The 18718-nt window shown below is 39.7% G+C and overlaps 1 protein-coding gene across 2 annotated transcripts in view; it reads right to left on the bottom strand.

Annotated features, from left to right (window-relative positions):
* The window catches only part of TMEM131 (transmembrane protein 131), a 102106-nt gene that overhangs the window by 4276 nt on the left and 79112 nt on the right, over nt 1-18718 (bottom strand). The window contains exons 28-40 of one of the 2 annotated variants that reach the window (XM_064438530.1): nt 18170-18356; nt 16854-17039; nt 13333-13491; nt 12146-12744; nt 7987-8162; nt 6615-6742; nt 5092-5216; nt 4783-4944; nt 3861-4035; nt 3381-3502; nt 3164-3260; nt 1917-2014; nt 344-507 (exon numbers count right to left, since the gene is read on the bottom strand). In XM_064438530.1, coding sequence (XP_064294600.1) covers nt 344-507; nt 1917-2014; nt 3164-3260; nt 3381-3502; nt 3861-4035; nt 4783-4944; nt 5092-5216; nt 6615-6742; nt 7987-8162; nt 12146-12744; nt 13333-13491; nt 16854-17039; nt 18170-18356 — 2378 coding nt within the window. The remainder of the gene's footprint in view (nt 1-343; nt 508-1916; nt 2015-3163; nt 3261-3380; nt 3503-3860; nt 4036-4782; nt 4945-5091; nt 5217-6614; nt 6743-7986; nt 8163-12145; nt 12745-13332; nt 13492-16853; nt 17040-18169; nt 18357-18718) is intronic. The other variant, XM_064438538.1, reaches the window with a different exon arrangement.

The raw sequence follows: 18718 nt of genomic DNA, 5'->3' as shown, positions 1-18718 counted from the left end.
CCAGCCACAGCACAGGAGCAGTACGGCTCTTTCCACAATCTTGAAGCATGGGAGCATGCTTTTGTAAGTGCTGCAAGACGCTCTTGGGAGAAATATTTTTATGTGAAGCAATTTACATGGATTCCTCATCCGCAAGGGAGTGGACTAATCACTCTTTGCCCAACAGCCCTGTCAACTTAACTACACAGAATGATGAATATGTATAGCTTTGTTTTTCCTTCATTCTTCAGTTGATTTTTTTCTTTTTAATCCAAATGTAAAAATCCTCTAAACGAAGTTAGATGGCAGATACGGAACAGCCTGGTAACAGTACTAAAATGCCGTATTTGAACTGAATACTTACTGCAGTTGTATGCGTTGGGGAACTTGAGCTTGTTGGCCAGGAGGGTACGGAATCTGTAGCTGAAGGATCCCAGATGGATGATGGAACATTACTGAATTCACTCCAGTTTCTTTGAACATCCTGCCCATAAGCAGACCGAGCTAAACCAAGTTTGCTAAAAACCTCTAAAAATGGAATGAGAAAAAACCCGAGTAAATTACTCTTCCTCTTTTTCCAAGAACCACAGTAGACTAATACTCTTCACAGTTATTTCCCATATTTTTCTAGCAGGTCCTGTTGCCGTGCAAGAACTGAGATTAGAAAAGGTCACACAGTAATAGAGATCTCATCTCACGTGCCCTACAGCAGACAGTGGCTACAAAGTTAGAATCATGGTTATAGTGGGGAAGAGATTTTTGTGCTTACTGTGTATAATTCAGTAGCAGCCTATGGGATTTGTTTGGTCCCTGGTATTATTCACTTGAAAGCAAACAACCAGGGGACTGGGCAGAAGCACAGCCCTACTCAGAGTCCTGGCAGTTCCCGGTAACAAGTTAGTTGTAGGTGGAGTAAGCGGCTGGGCTGAAGGAGCCTTTCCTAATCCCAGCGCTCATTTGCCTTGCAGCGCTCCCCTCCCAGGTAACTCCTGGTAGGGGCGGCAGCACTGGCTGTGCCCCAGCCCAGCCCCCGTCTCTGCTAAGAGAATGAGAGGGCAGCACCAGTGCTCATGGTTCGCCTGGTCCCTGTACACAGGTCTCGGGCATCTTACTGCAGTCCCTCAGAGCATGGCACCAAGTGTTGCCAATGAAGATGAAAGAACCCCACGGCAGCAGCTGCTATTGACTGCAGAGCCCCACCATGTTTCAGTAGACAGCATTTTCTCAGAAGACATACAAACCATTTTGCAAATGCCACATACAAAGTTTGCTTTGCTTATCTTTCGCAGACACCTTAAAAAAATACCACGCATCCCCAGACACGGTATACAAATCTACAGTAAGCATGCAGAGCGAGCATCCATGCCCTACAATATAGCCCGCCTGCATCGAGGCCCATCTCAATAGTAAATTCTAGAATGTTTACCTTAATATTTAAATACACGAGTTAATGGCTGGTTTTCGTATACACCAATTGATTATACAGCTATAGAAATGCTAGAGGAACACACAAGAGGAAAGTAACACGAGGGATGGGCCATTGCCTCATTTATAGAGCAATGTTTTTTTTCAGGCGTAAAGTGTTCAGGAAACCACAGGCCCAGCAGCACACTTTTGAGACCTACAGTAAAGCTTCAGGGGGAGGGATGGAGGGGAGGAAGACTGAGGAAAAAACAAATATCAGTAAGTTTTACTGAAACCAATAAACTTCAAAACCAAGTATTTCCAGCCCAAACACACACTCTAAGAGTTTCCACTCACTCTCTCTGGGTTGAAACACAAAATACACCACCAAATTTTTAACATGCTTTCCTACATAGTCATCCTTTTTGGGGGCAGGGGTTGGAACAGTGCCTGAACTTAGACCAGTGGAATGGAGACACACCATTTATTTACTGGTATCTGAACATGGAAAGTATTTGAAAACAAAAACTCACCTCCAGTTAAGTTAAAAGAATGTCCAAAGGCAGAAAATGAATTGAGAGGAGTGAAGTCAGGACTGCTGGGATTGCTGATAGGACTCCACAAACCCGAACTAAATATTATGGAGTAATGGGAAAGCAATACACAACTCATTAATGCAGTACTACCAACAATATTGACTTACTAACCTACATATAAATATATACCTACATTTGTATGTATATGCGTGTGTACATACATATATACATATGTATATATAATAATATACCTATTTACAATAATCAAGAGTTGGGAAATCAGCTTATTTTTGGTTTAGCAAAAGATTTCAATGAAATACCATTTTCCCCATGTATACATCCACTTTGGAGCGATGTACTGCTCTAGATATAATGCTCTTTAATCCATAGACTGAGCTCCAACACACACCGCAGGATCTCTTTTGCTCAGTTTTTCAGAACACGTATAGGGTCCAGGCCATAGCGCAGTTTTTTTGACAAGCAGATAAAATTTAGAAGTGCTCGGAAGGGATACAAATGCTCACGCTCCAGCTTGCAGGCAAGCTTCTTGAAAATGCAGATGAGTTAACTGGAACCAGTGATAAACATTTACAAAAACAACACAAAACCCCACCCACAAACTTTGCTAAGAAAAGCAATTCCTTTGCGTATTGAAACTTGAATTCAAGTCTCTCTCCTATTCCAGAAAGGTTGCCAGACGTTCACTGCTTTTTACAACCAAGACAGACGTGCACTGCCAAAACACGTCAGAAAAGACAGCGTGCCTTGGGAAACATGACTGAGCGCAGCTGTATTCTGCTCCTCTGCATAACGCAAAGCCCAGTGATAGTTCTGGTCTCAGTGTTAAAGCTGGGAGTGAAAGATACTGCTGTACAGCAAGTTATCCTGCCTGTAAAATATTTCAAGTGACTATTTCACACTCCTCAATTCTGAAAAAGCCAAGTTGCTTTCTCATTGTTTGGATGCCCAGGGAACACAAGATTGTTCAGTTTCTGAGAATGAGGGGGAGAAAGTCACCACCACATCCAGAACATCCTTTTCTCTGCTTTTGAGTCACTCGTAAGTTCTAAATTTTTTTTGCAAAGTAAGAGATGATGTGCCCAGAATTTTAAAGAGTTTGAAAAAAGAAAGAAAAAAAAAAAGGAACCAGAATGAATTCTGTTATTGCCTTCAAAATGCCATTAACAGCTTACAATCTTCTTTTCTAGGTGCCTAGGTATTTGCCTAGAGAATATAAAAATTACCTGTCAGAGCCATCACTGTCAACAACTGTGTGGGAAATGCTGATATTGCTGGAAACATCTGTCTTGCTTGGACAAACCTTTGGTAAACCACTTCCACCTGCAAGAAAATATATATATATCTATATAAATATATAAAACCAAGTAAAATTAAAAAAACCCAAACACTAAAATAATACAATATTCAGAATTATTTAGAAGTCCAAACTGGTTCTAGTACCTGGGCTCTTGTCATAGCCTGCAGCTACAGCAGCAAAAGTGGGGTTACCATTCCTGCCTGGAAGAGAAGCTGCCTTTGCCAGCTTATGTTTGGTACTGTTGGGCTGCTTGATTTTTGGTTCACTTGAAGGAAGGGGGTGGGGGAAGAGAGGAGAAAAAAAAAACAAAAAAAAGAGTAAGGTTTTGGACTTCAGCAGTTTGGTAAAAAAGCAGCAATTGAAGCTAGCATTCATCAAAATGTTAACAACAGCTCAACTAACTGCTCATGTAATTGCACAAATTTCCAATCTACCGAGTTGTAAGAAACCCCAGAAGAATATAAATAGCATTGTAAAGTATGCACAGTAATATCTGCAAAAAAGCAGTTTCCATGAGAAGAGGAAATGGGTCTGAGAAAAAGGAGACACACCGCATGAAGCACATGGGTTCCACCAGAGTTCTGTGCTTGGGAAATCAGTAGGAGGTGCAGATTTGGACTCACTTGCTGCAGCTGCTGTTCACGATGCTGCTGTAAGTGCCTCCCCGTGGCCCAAAAGCTAAAGATGCAGGAGGAGGAGGAGGAGATGGAGAGGCGGGTGTCGGAGAGGGCTGTCGCTGTTTCAGGAAGGCATCTGCGTTCAGGGTTTGTAGAGAGAGTTTATAAAGGTTGTCCGTAGCTATAAAGAGAAACACAAAACACTTCCTGTAGTATTTACTTTAAAACAAAGGCTTCTCAAACTTCTGCTATCCTTACTGTGCAAACACAGGGATTGTGAGAAAGGCTGTTCCCACTCACCGAGGAAGTAGCTCCTTCTCTATATTCACCTATCGTTATTCAGGTTTACTACCTATTTTCAGAGAGACTGTACTGCAATAAAAGCACCAAGATAAACTGATTTCTACAGAAGACACAACCTTTCTCAGTGAGTGCTGTAGAGATGGATGACTATGTTTGCATGCAACCAAGGTGGTGGTTCCCACAGAAGGACTTCAACAACGCAACCAAAAAGCTTATACTAGCGCCCCAGGCTAATCAATGCATTAAGGCATTTTCAGTGTTTCCTCCCAAGGACAAATCATGTAATCACTTTCAACTTCGGCTGCAGCAGACTTGACCAAGCAAAACCCCATCTGCTGTAGAAAATACATTTTGTTTCCGAGCGGTAATTCTCATTTCCTCAATTTCCCCAGCAGCTTCTAAATCCTGTTTGTTGCTGAAGAACTGCGGAATGGCCCACGTTCTGCCTGTGCAAACCCCCCAAATCACACCAGATGCCATCACTGTGAGGCCTACAGTGGAAAACCAGAGCACAACTATGCAGTAAAAAAAAAAAAAAATACAGGAAGATCTATAAACAGACCAAGCCTACCTACGGATATTCATTGCAGAAGACTAGTTCTGTTACCCTCTAGTGATTACTTACAGCTGCCAGCTTTGTGAAGAGGCACAGAGTCCCACTCTGGCGGTGGAGAATCCTTTTCCCCTTCTGAGCTGCTTGTGTTCCCTAGCTCCTGTCCAGAACCAGTGGGGAGAAATTTTGCTAGTACTGACGGCCTGCTCTCCATTAACTTACTGTTTGGACCTACTAAAACAAAAACAAGAAAAGCAATTCTGTGGATAGTAAACTGAACAGCTTTCTTCTCACACCAGACTTAGAATTAAGTACTCAAGAAGGGTTACAAGCAACCAAATAAAACTCCCGGGGTATTTATAAAAAATAGCCTCACACTACCTCTCATTTTAGGGAGGTTTCTTGATTTAGACCCATTCGTCAAAAGGTGCTGTGTAGATATCTTGGATGGAAAGGTTTTGCGCTGCTTGTTTTCCAGCGGGGGAGTATAAGACAATTCCAAGGAACTAAATGAAAACAGAGATCCGTTTATTCTTAAGCTCTCTGAAGTGCTGAAGAGGAGATTTTATGTATATATGTTAAAAAAAATAATATATATATATATATATATGTGCACCATACAGTCTTACAAACGACTGGTCCTCTGCGGCTTTCTTATGTCAGCCTTGTGCTCATTTTCAAAGCTATTCATAAGCAGAGTTTTGTATTTCTATATGCAACTCCACCCTTCCTAGCCCTAGCTCATTTTCTACCCACACTGCTCCACACATTTATTAGGGCTCACTCACCTTCCAGGAGAAGCTCTCATGCTGCAGCTCTAGGATTACAAAACCTGCTTGACTATACAGAGGCAGCAAGAGACGGCAGCTGCCATTTTTCTACTCTGCCCCCACACACTCTTGTTAGATCACACGCTCCTGACATGCTGTTGCCCTGAATGTACAGGATCATCTTTAGTCAATGACACAAAAATATTCAAATGCACCACCAAATTCATTTGGCTATGTATTGGTCTTTTTCTCCAGCTATTCGATTATGTCTCTCAAACTTTCTAGGGAGGAAGAATTTTACTCATTTCTTGCAGAAGAATTCCCCACCATCTCTCACTGTGGCCTCTGAATACTGTCACATGTAATGAACTTGTGATTTATATGAGAAAGGGAAGTAGATAATGGTAAGAATAAATAAGATAAGGAGGAGACTTTGTGAGGCAACTTTTTCAGAAATATTTTTAAGAAAATTAGTTTAGACTAACTACTAGTCCCAGTAGTTTCTTCCCAACAGGGAAAACACAAGCCAATATACCATGCCTCAGTTTGGTAAAGTTTACTTTACTTCTGTGGCACTTGGATACCAATCTGATTTCAGAATTTCAGAATACTACTTCACAATGAACTAGACACAGTAAGACTAAGGTTCTTCATTTTTCTCCTTTCTATCATCTGTAATCAACTGCCTGCCAGCAAGGGAAAAGGGACTGGTGACAGCAGCAGCCTCCTTTAACAACATATCCAAGACTCTGATACAAAAAAGGAAGCTGCACGGCTGCAATTTCACCAAGGGTGACTAAAGGCACTCACGTTAGCGCTGGCTTACTGCGCTGCCATGAGACTCTCCTGTAGAAACATTAACCCTGTTTTGTATATGATACCTGTTACAAAAAGCTTAACATTGCTTAACCTGACTTTCTTCTCGTTTATGCACTGTATTCCCATATATAATTTGTTATTTACAAGCTTCAGATATTCCCTGATATCAAGAAGGAAAAGGAAGCTGCTTAGAAGTACCTGCTGTTGGCATTAGACAGACTGGCAGCCACAGGAGTCAAATACACAGATTTTTATCAATCCATCTTCCCTTCAAGCACAACACCTTCTCTATTAAAAAGCCTTTATTATGCTCACCTGCTTTTCACATCTACAGGGATTTCTTTCTTGATACTTGTTAGGAGTTTTTTAGTTTTCTGTTTTACTTGGAATATTTCATTTTCAGGTTTTTCTGGTGTAACTTTTCCCTTTTGTTTTTCAGGTTCCTGTAAAAGCCATTAAAACAACATGTTAATATTAACGAGAAGTAAAGTCCCTCTTGCATCACAACATACATAGTATAAATTAGGGCTGAGGAAAGAATGCTATTTGAAAACATCAGCATTTTTGCAGCATAGAAGGTATCTTTTTACTACTCGGTGAGCATACCTATAAAACGTATCTATTCTTTCATATTTGGAAAAGAAGAAATCAAAATACCTAGCAAATCAACGTGCTTCAAGCAGATCAGATTTTTGCAAATATACAGCTCCTCAGGCCACGGCCTCTGAGTCTACTTAAAAAGGTTCTAGCTCTGTACTGAGACATATACCACATCTGCTGTATTCGGTCCAGGCTGTCTAAACCAGACTCTTCAACAAAGCAAAGAATATGAGCAACTTCACCATTCAATTTGTTATTTTTTTTAACCACACGTCTAAGACTTTCTGAACACAGTTATACTGTCAAATAGCCTTCCTGAAAAATCAAAGGTAATTTTCAAATGAAAACCTACTAAACCGTAACTTTTAAAATATATGACATGGATTTCTTTTCTTTTTCCCCCCAGCTAGAATCCCTGTCTCTTCCAAAGTTCAAATTTAAGACATGTCAAAACTTAGGCTTGGTTTTCTTTTCTGTGTGATTACCTTTGCTGTGTTTGGTTCCCTAGCACATGCTTTAGGACAGAATATTTAAGACAACCTGACCGCTACTCAAACTGCTAGAGCTTCAGTTTATTACCTAGAAGCATACAAGCCAAAGGAGTAAAATAAAGGTAGGGGTGTTGTCAAAGGTAATTAACTGCCTGCTGACAAGTTACCACCAGTGAACTGACCCTTTGTTACTGATGAAATGCATGGTTTTAGCATGCACCTTAATTATAGAGTAAAATTAGTGTCCATACTTCGGCTTTTCATTCTGCAAATAGAACAGGCTAGGAGTGTGCAGGGAGAGAATTACCACAGTGCTGCTGACAACTGGTGGCTTATTCAAGCCACAGTCATTCAGGCACTGTCAGTCCTGAGACTACATGATTCCAGCATGTTCATACTCACAGAGGAGCAAATTTTATAGCAAAGAAGTGAAGGCAAGGGTTGGGAAAGATAGTTTTTAATTAACATTTTTCCTTTGTTAGGTATTATAGTATATGAAAGCTGGGGGTGAAGTAGGGAGAAGAGACTGCATTCCTGTTCTAACAGGTGACCCAACCAGCTACACAGGAGCCTCCTTTTAAGGAGCAGTGCCATACCTCTTTGAGAAGTGGTTCTGTATCTGGGTTAGAGGTTTCGGTTGTGGTTGAAGAACTGTCATCATCTGCCAAGGAATCCTTCAGTTCATCCTCCTGTTGCTTTCCTTTCCCTCTTCTATCCTTTTCTTCCCGCTTCTTCTGTGGCTTAGCCTTGCGCTGAAGTGTTTTCCCTTTCCCTAGGGAGATAAGGATGCTTCAGATTCTCAGCAGCAGTACTCCTGAGATGGGCTAGTTCACTTCATTTTAGAGGCTAACCCACACGATTAGGCCTCTGAAATTTGTCGTCTCTTATGATACACCAACTGTTCACAGCCACTTCATGCCAAATGTGAGCAATAGCATCAAACCTGAATAACCCTGATCTCCACCGTCATATTTATGCTCCTGAGCCCTACCTCCATTGCCTCTCTGTAGACGGTGGGCACCTGGCTACCTCTAATTCTTCTCTGCTCTGTTTCTGGCATTCCTCTTAAACACCTTAGAATCCAATTTGACAGTTTCACCACGAAAGACTAGATTTAAACATGAGCTTCGGAAGCTGGCACAAGCTTTATCATCTGAACAAATGAAGAACAGAAATTATTAGCATGCTTGTCAGTTAAAAACCACAACAACTTGCAGTAAGACTAGGGTGGATGAGAAAAATTGCTAATAGTATTTGTCTAGCAAAGATGTAAAAAACCCGAACCCCCCAGACCTGAAGTCCCACACACAAGTGCACTTTCTCCCCTTGACACATTTTATTCTTCCAGAGTGTGCTATTCTAAGCGGTATGACTAAGCTGTATGTAAAATAGTTTGGCTTGACACATAAAAGCATTACTGCATATCAAAGCAGGAAAACAATGCATTAAACACTCGAGGGGATGTTTAATCAATTTTCTTGAAGCAATCCACATATAAATAATGCTACTTAAACAACTGATTATGTTTTTCATGCAATTTCTATGGGCTAACTGAACTGCAGCATAGTACAGGTTCAAAATGTAGAGGTTTAAGAACCTTCAAAATCAAGCCAGAGGTCCTGGATTGCAAAATAGGCAGGATTAGGCTCCTAGGGAGTCAAAAAGTTATCAAAAAAAGCATCAATACAGAGCAACTGTGCATGCGCTTGTGTGGAGTCATCATCATACCACTGCCTCTTGTTGTTCTTTTACAGAATGAAAGTGTTCACGATATTCTTACATCTTTCGTTAGATGTAATATACACCTTTACCAGTAAGATCTTTCTTGGATGCAGCCCTTCAGACTAAGCATTCTCATTGATGAGCTGCACAGTGCCTGCACACAGCTTCCAGGATGGATATAACAGTTCACTGAAGTAAAGACACAATTAACCTGTGCTGAATAAGTGTATTCAGCCCCTACTGGGATTTGTACCAACAAGTCAGAGCAGAGTCTGGAAGTGCAATAGCAGCTGTCATATTTCATTTGGCAAAATTTGTACCAAAACATAACTTTGCCTCCAGTATTTTGGCAAATACCAGACACATATCAAAGAGCAGCGCCTTCAAACTGGCTTCTTCAGACTTAATGTTTCAGTATCAAGAAAAACAAAAATATTGGAGATAAAATTTTCTTTTTAGCATGAATACAAACAAAAGTGTAAATAGAAGTAGAAAATTTCAATAGAAAGATCTAAAGGTTGGCTTCCAGCTTATTGGGGCTATTCAGAAGGCCTCGTTCTAAGATTTGCTTAAAATTTAGTCTACATTCAAGACTGCTAAACGATTTACTGTTCATAATTAGAAAAATCTATGTTAAATGTTATAATAATGTAAAAATGCATCATAAAGCGGCTGCTTAACAAAATCTAATTTAGGCTCCACAGCAGCCTGCTAGGACCCAAAGATTAGGAATCTGAAACAGAAGACTATAAAGACAGGAGTCCTGCACAGGGTATTGTGCCAGCCAGTTTTAGTCCAGAAACTGAGCTTCTGCAAATGCTGGTGACTAGCTCTAGCTTTTTATTTAAATACAAATATCAGTGTGTGTATGTCGACCCAGAGAGATAACAGAACTTCCCCTATGGTTTTACACTTTTAAAGAGGGCAAATGGAAACGGGAGCAAGTTATTTGATGTGCTGAGCTTTTGAGAGTCAAGTTACGGTCTACAGATAATGTTGGACTTTATAAATAAAAGCTTGTCCAAAAAGAAGTGTACATGCACATCTGAGTTATTGATCTAAGATGATGAAGAGTTCAAGAAAACTGTCTGGATTGCAAAATATAACATTCATAATATATTTTGCAATACAGAATATGTTTAAATATTCCATATGCCACCACGTCAAAGCACAAATGATGCAAAGCCTGTAACAGGAGGGAAAATGTGAATTTATCCAAATGAATCTGTAATCAAGAGGAAGTTACAAAACAGGAAAATAATGCAAAAAAAAAAAAGGAACCCACGTAAGTGATTAAGAACCAAGTACATTTATCAGTGTTTAAACAGCTGTTGATATTGATAGACAAATCAATAGAAGCACCAATCTCAAGCAAGTGCATTTAAATACAGTTGAACAAATGTAATCAGAGGTCTATCAACACTTAGAAGCAGTTATTTGCCAAGACACACTCCCAATACATAGACTGCTAGAAATTTTTATAGGTACAGAAATGTTAACATAGGTACCCCCACATCACGTGGATCAGGAGGAATATGCTTGTGAAACCAAACTCAATGGTCCTCACATACCATGTAGCAGCTGCATCGTCCAGCAGTACTTGAGTGCAAGAGCTGGTTTCTTTCTAGGTTGAACTAACAAATGGAAGATGCAGTCCAGAAGTGCCCCCAACCCCTTCAGGCATTCAGTTTATGGACTAGATCAGTCCACCATGAAGCCACTCAGACATACCCCATGAGGACATTGCATCCTCACTACCAGCCATTTTGCTTTCCAGAGCTCCAATACCGCACTGGTTGCTAACACAGACGCTACCTACAGTCATGTCATGTGCTGGAGTACCACCTAGCCTTTATGAAATTACTGCCTAACAAACTGGTCATATCTCTCAAGACTGATTCCCCCAACCACATCCCCTTGTCTAAACTAAAAATGAAACAGCCCGGAAATAAAGCGGCCGATTTCAGCAGGGTCCCCAAACCTTTCATCACTTCAAAGTCTCCACTTTGAAAGCCCAGGTGCATCATCACATCCACTCTGAACTAATTAAGAACTTTCTGCTCATTACTACTAAGAGTGAAGCTTTCCTCTTTGGTGGTGGTGTGATCACACAGAGGCTTCAGGGTTTATATGCCTTCCCACCATTCGTTTTCTTAACTCTAATAAGCAACACTGTAGCAGTGCCATTCGTGTAAAACAGTGTTGTTAGAAAAAAAGTGAAAAATAATTTAGAAATAAACACATTAAAGTTAAATTTACAACAACATAACTCTGGGACACAACTGAAATGGCTAATACAAAAAGCATTATTAGAAGTTCTACTCTAACAAAGTGTTTATAAGAAGTAAAATAACTGACAATTGCAAACGTCTGAATGTATCTAATGTATGAAATTCAATACATTATTTTAAGCATTAGACAACTGAAAAGATGCATACACAACTCAAACTCAACTCTAACCTCCTGCAAAGAAGAATGCAACTTATAAGCACAGACGCCATATATTAATTTGCTGACCACCTGACATCAAGGATTTGCTACAACTGCAAGTCTGGGCATGACGAATTCCATTCCCAAACACCACCCATCTCTCTCTCTTCCCCTCCTCCCTTTCTCCCTGTCTCAGTTCTCATAATACACTAGGACAACTTCCTTTTCCTTTCCTCAACCCCTAGCCCCACGTACAAGTGATGGAAGTGAGAGGGATGGATGCTAGCCCAAAGGCAAAGGAGTAGCAACCAAAAGCGTCTTTCTTCTTCAGAAGGTCATATGTCTAAATATTTACACTTTCCTTCATCAAAATGTTCCAAAAATTTTGCAGGAAAAATCACCATCTAGCATTGCATGGAGAACCTCACTGCTGTAAAATGAATAAAGGAAGCGTTCAAGACACAGGCACATACAGCAGGGTAGAGAACACCTGAGAAGCTATCACTTTCCACGCTATGAAAACATAACCTTTACAGTTGATTAAATCTTGTTCTGCGGCTTACATAATGAATCATCCTGTTTAAAAAAGCAGAATTGTATTACCTTTGTTTTTTGCTAGTGGAGACGGGGGCTGCTCTGTAAACACATCTGGGGAAGGGGATTCTGGGTGGTCAAAGTCTTTTTCCATAGTTTCTATGAGCCCAGTGAGATCTGAATCCTCCGAGCTGTGCCTTCTGTTGCTGGCACATTCACCATGAGGTGGGCTGAGAAGCGGTAGCTGTTGCAAAGCGCTTTCAGTCTGTTGCTCTTGCTGCTGGGGCCCGGATGGTGGGGGTTGCTGGAGGGGCTGCTCTGCTGAAGTGGGTGCCTGCTGCTGAGTTGGCTGCTGGTTCTGCCTTGTCCCCTTGGCTCTTTTGCCTGCGGCATGAGTCTGAGCTGCTGTGGCACCTGAATCCAAGGTAAAGGGGCCCGCTCTGTTCACTGACTGCATGGAAGCTGCTTGTGCTGAAGTCCTATTAGGTATGCTTGAACTGGTTTTGGATTTGATGTTTTCAACATCAGGTGCATTTCTATTGCTGTGAAGGTGTGCTGTTGCATTGCATTGTTTATGATTCCCTGCACTGGATCGTGAAGACGAACTGCCTGCTCCATAGATCCCTCTGGATGAACTCTGGTTAGAATCTGATCCAAGTGCATTCAAGCTGAAAGAACAAGTGTTTAAATATACTCTACAGTGTTTCCATTCTTCCACAGGAAAAAAGACTCACTATGTCCAAAAGAAACCTTGAACTACACTGTTCTTGGCATGTAACCAACAAAAATGCCTAAAACTTCTCTGACAAGTCAGTGGCCTTTGCCATGGTCACTTGCTCACCGTACATGTGAACAAAAACACAGTAAAATGACAGTCAATATATATCTTGGAGGGAACACTAAAAGGAGATTTTTTTTTTTTTTTTAAGACACCAAGTTCGAACTTCTGGCCTGCCATTTTTCTGCAGTCTTTAATTTTCGAGAACATTAACAGGAAACTTGACAGGTTTTGGTTTTGGTATGTGTTTTTTTGTGTGGGTTCCCCCCCCCCATCCATCCTTTCTTTTTTTTCCTTAGAAAATCCTTAGAATCACAAAATCCATCTTTTTATCCAAGCCAACTTCTTTTGTAACTAACTGGGAGGATCTTTATGTATTCACCTGTTCTAAAAGAGCAGTATTATTGTCCTACTAAGACTAAATAAAAAAAAAAAAGGGAGGGAAAATATCCCACAAAACCCCCCAACATATACTTACTTTCCATCAGATGAAATTCCAACTATTCTCCTGAGATCAAGTGGCCTTCCCATATCAAAGGGAGGGTTTGAGGCCTCGAAGGACAAGCGTCTCCTAAATGGCTCCCATATTCCTTGAGCTTCTAGATAGGCTGTTCCAATTACCAAGAGAAAGAGTACACTGCAGAGAAGAGAGGCAGTCATCTAAGTTTTGAGCATTTTAAGGTTAATGACTCCAATCACACAAGATAAAAGGTTTATATCTCGTACTAAAAAGCTGAAAACTGCATCCAAACCACAACTTCGATAGAAATATTAAATATACAAGTCTAGCATGATATATGCATCACTAATACTGAGAACGGAAGTCAGAAAAGGAAAAGGAAAAAAGAGATATAATTAAAATATTAAAATGGCATCTCAGTGGTCAGCAGCTCTCACAACTTGTTGGTGCAATTCCATTTTAAAAGTAGAGACCCTCTGTAGGGAATTGTGCTGCTGCTCAGAGATGTAAATTTTAAGAGCATTATTTCAAGGAGTTTTACAACTAACTGCATCTGCTGCAATACCGTGTTTAGGAGTTCTCCACTTACATAATGCACTGCAGTGAACTATATTTTTGAATGAAGCAATAAAACCACTGCAGAGACCTTCACTGCACTGCTATTGATCTCATCTTCTAACAGGTGGGAGTTTCGGGGGAAAGAGACACAGTGACGATGAATAAAGCTTGCCTTGCCTATTACCTTAGAAAGTTTATAAGAACAGAACTTTAAATTAGCGTCTTCTGTTTCTGTTCTCCACCCTGTTCTGACTGCCAGTTTTTCTAAGCCAAGTGTATGAAAACCAGCATCGTTTCATACAAAAGGATGAGATACCTCTTGCTTAATTTTAGCTAAAAGAACCTAGTCTAGATATCATCTTTTAAATTTTACCTATCACCAAAAATACAAGCAACTCTGGAGACCAGCTCAGCTGTTGACAGCTAGTTATCAGTGTTTTTTTCCCCTGCCCCAGGGATTAAAAAGGATTCTAGATGCATAACCAGATGGCAGAAGGTAGGAAAGCTAATTTTCATCCACGATGTTAACAAGCAACAGAAAAGTTAAAGAAACAGGGGAATTTTCCAGACAAGCTTACACAAACTGTTACTCAAAAGAGTAATGCTTGCTTTGTGTGCCATGCCATCAAAAAATGGAAGTACCTTTGGGATGTAAGGTATAAGGTATAATCTCTTTCACTTGTTAATTGTAATCCATGACGCTATTTGAAAGTTTCACAAGACTGCTACCAAGAGCATCACACCTCTACTGCCACAGTGCTACACATACTTGGGTGGAGTGCACAGGATTTTGGTGGGCTGGGCAGGCACACTCTTCCCCCTCACCCCACAGCACTCCCCTCATGGTATCAATGCTGGGGTCCGCAGAGATTGTACATGGGAGGCTTCAGCAAAAGGTGACCTTAAGGGCTTCTCTTCTCCCACTCTCTAGGTAAGGACCCTACTCCCTCTACTTAAGCCAACCTTGGTGTTTTGATAAACAAATATCAGCTTTGAAATGAATATCAGAACAAATCTTGTTTTGGGGTTTTAACTGCACTTCTTGGTTTTGGTATGGTGGTAGTAGGAGCAGTGGTGGTTTGGGCTTTTTACTCTTTAAAAGAATTATTATTTTAAAAAGAAAAATTAACTAGTCTAAAGAGTTAATGTCATTTAAATTACAAAACGATCTTGGTACATCCCTTTTTCCCGCCTCGTGTTTTTATCCTGGAGCACACACATGCTTAGTTGGTAAGTCCATCACAAAAAGGACTGGCTCCTTTGTCATGTTTGGACATATGCTATCAGGTTGGACTTCAGAACTTGGAGCCACAAGTATGGTAACAATCCAAACCAACAGTGATTTAGGGAAGGCAACAATAAACACCATCTTATCAAATTAAAAACATGAACTAGACGAACTCCTAGAGTTGTTGATTCCTAGAAATTAAGGATAGCTTTGCCACAATATGGAAATACTGTGTCAGTGGCAACTAGCAAACCCCTAAGTGATAGCACCTTAAAAGTTACAAGGCTGCCTGTGCACAGGATCCTTGGAATATTACAAAATGGTTACATTAGGACTCTTCCCTAGTTTGCTGCTTAAGAAGGATGTTTTGTACTTGTAGGAAAAAGACATAGTGAGGGACAGGATTAGTATTGTTTTGTAAAGTCTAATTAACCAACACTGGACATACAAAATTATCCATGCAAACTACACTTATGAGCTGACAAGCATTATTTACTCTGTCAATAAATTGAAAGAGAAACTAAGCTTATGAATTTCTAGCAAATATACAAAAGAAAACAACTTAAAGTACTTACTCAGCACCCTCCTAAGGAATGCGGTGATAGTTAGGAAACAAAATTTCCTAAGCAACAGCAATTTTGCTGTTACTAAGTAACACTGCATTACTTAGGAAAGTGCTGAAGAGTCAGAAAAGAAAGTTACAGCCTGCTTAATTTTATCTTCTCTATTTCTTTTATCAATCCCTAGAAGGAAAGGCAGCCTAACCAAACAGTTGTTTAATATAGTACAGCAAAATGGAAGAGCCACTATCTTAATACGAAAAAAAGGCAGGAATATTACATATCTATGATAATGCTTTGGATTTGCAGCACACAGACCTCCTCTTTGTCACAGGCATCTACAGCAGCAATCCATCTTACACTAAGATAACAAGCTTAACAATAATGAAAACGGCATTTGTTGTTGCTTTTAAGTAACAACTTATTCTGATAATTTCCTATGCTAGGTTTTCTCTGAATAAAGGCAGTGGGGCAATGTGTCTCATATCCAAGAGTTGAGCAGGGACACATTGTTTATAACCTCAGATTGCAAAATAAATATAGATAGGTAGAGGTTAGACTAGGAAAATGCAGTGGAATTTTTGACTCATGTTTCAACCAGTCATAGCTAACATACCTGTTTGCTGAGGAAAAAAAAAGTGCATTAATATGCTACTACGTAACCTTTGAGCATCCAGTGTTGCAAACAATGCCCTTCAGGTTCTCAGAAATCCCATTATTAGTATCACCAGTTGTCTGTCACATACAAGTGGCAGCAAAGTTAAATTCATCCAAGGCATCTGCTAAGCTTATTACAGTCACTGCCTCGTTTCTCTCTATAACACAATACTCCAGAAGGATGCTTAAATTTCTATGGAATTCACGGTTAACAGTGCTTTAATACCTAATTTGGTTCACGTTTGCCTTAATTATTTATCAGAAAACTACACATTAGCAGGGTTAACAGGAGTATGTATCTCACTTAAGGAAACAGGCCCAAGCAACAAGCAGAAGGTTAGTACTCCTCAGCCTTAAACTGCTTACACTCGATCCATAGGAGCATTTATTAATTTGTCATCTTTTTCACCTTACCCTATTTTATTTTACACCAAATATAGCATGTACTGAATACATATATACTTCTCTGTAACCTGCATTCAAGCACTGTTAGTTCATGCATATATTACCGATAAGAACAAACCTATACACACTACCTCATTATTCCTGAGATGATTATATACAGTGCCAGTTCCCAGTTGGGCCTGGGTAACGCTTCTGCACACGTTGCCAACATGTGATATGGAAGGGATGCATTCAAGATAAATATGAATTCAGAGCCTCCTGCAGTGATAAATTTTAATTCACGTATGACTCTGGAAGCAGTGAAATCAGGTGTAAACCTGAAAACAAAGTAAAGCACATTAGAATTTCTCATACGAACAGCATGAAAGTTTGAGGTAATTTATATTATTCACAAATAATAATTTAAAAACCCACAGCCACAAGCTCCACCAATTACTGCCATGACTGGCATCCCAATCAAACATTTATAACAAATAGCCCCAGTAGTATGACTAATAATCATACATGCAATTAGCCTAAAAAATACGTATGAGTATCTTTCAAATACCTCAAAATGTGTTTGACTAAGTTCATAAACACCTATGCTTAATACACCTGATCCACCATATGAAGATACATTATAATAACTGAAATTAAGTTTTGACCAGATCTGTTAAAAGCAAGCTATGAATGCAGTAAAAAAATAACAGCAGCTATAAGCAAGCAATGAAATGGACCATTATGTGAGCTGTACAATTTTTAAACACTTCACCTTTAAGTCAAAACTGCATGCCTTTTCAAAAACACCACCACTATGTCCCGTCTCAAACTAAGACTGTTGCAGAAATACTAGTGAAGTTTCACCACCTGCAATATCTTGTACTTTCTCTTGCAGAACTTTTTAGATACCATATTCTGAATAGTTAAATTTAAATCCAATCAGTGTTAAGATGATCAGGTTTTGGTGCAGGTAACTTACAGTAAAAACTGACAGAGTTAAACAATCATTGTCACTAAGGCAACAGACAAAATATTCAAGACTAAAATGCTGTGCATTATGGTAATAATCCTTAGACTACAGGCTCTTTTCTACATACCATGCAATGCACCAAAAACATATGTAAATCTAGATCTCATGTGCATTCACAACCCAAATGAAGGAAATTTATAAAAACCCATATAGTAACACTACTCTAACTCAGTAAGTTATACTCACTGGATAGTAATCAAAGTAATACTATAGTCAGTCATGAAAACTTGAAGTTATGTAAAAATCAAATAGTGTTTGTAAGAAGAGAAAAAAATGTCATGTTTTATGTTCTATACTAAAAAAAATCTCCAACCCAAAACGCTCAAAGCTGAAGTGAAAAAACCCTCAGAATTTAACCAATAGAGTTTTCCTCCGAAACAGAATTAGGTATACAGAATTCCTATTTAAGACTGTTTAGATGTAGGAAAAAACACTTACAATATGACAATGTCTTTAGAGGCATTGGCACTTAGTGCAAACTCATGACAGTTAACTACTTTAAATCCATATCCTTCACATGTATAGCCACTGATTTCCATAGTTTTCACATTAATCTGCAGCTGCCCTGTATTTTCCACTTTAAATGTTCTTCTCAGTGTGAAATTCGGTTCTTTGTATTTCATTTCTAGAAATAAACAGCAGAAAGTGTTATACTAAACAGATATCCTTCACTATATTCATATTCTACAGTAGAAGAGAGTTCTGCCAGTATTATAGCAGGAAAGGGGCCTAGCGAGGCCCATTGAAATCTTTATGTAACCTGCAGAAGCAGATCCCCGAAGCCAGATTCACATCACTGTCAAGGTAGGGCACTTGTACAATTCCAGAGCACTCTAAGTCATCAGGGAAAAACCAAAAGCCCCCAAATCTCTGATAGCACTGCTGCCTCACAAAAAATATCATCTAAGCTCTAAAGTTCTTTGATGTACTGCTTAGTGTTGTGGTGGTCTGTGAAAAGTCCCAGCATGAGGAGAATTAAAGCTTTTT

This window comes from Phalacrocorax carbo, chromosome 1 (genome assembly GCF_963921805.1).
Source record: "Phalacrocorax carbo chromosome 1, bPhaCar2.1, whole genome shotgun sequence".
In the NCBI taxonomy this organism is placed as follows: Eukaryota; Metazoa; Chordata; class Aves; order Suliformes; family Phalacrocoracidae; genus Phalacrocorax; species Phalacrocorax carbo.
Note: the sequence above shows the minus strand (reverse complement) of the source record. Positions and strands in the feature narration are given on the sequence as shown.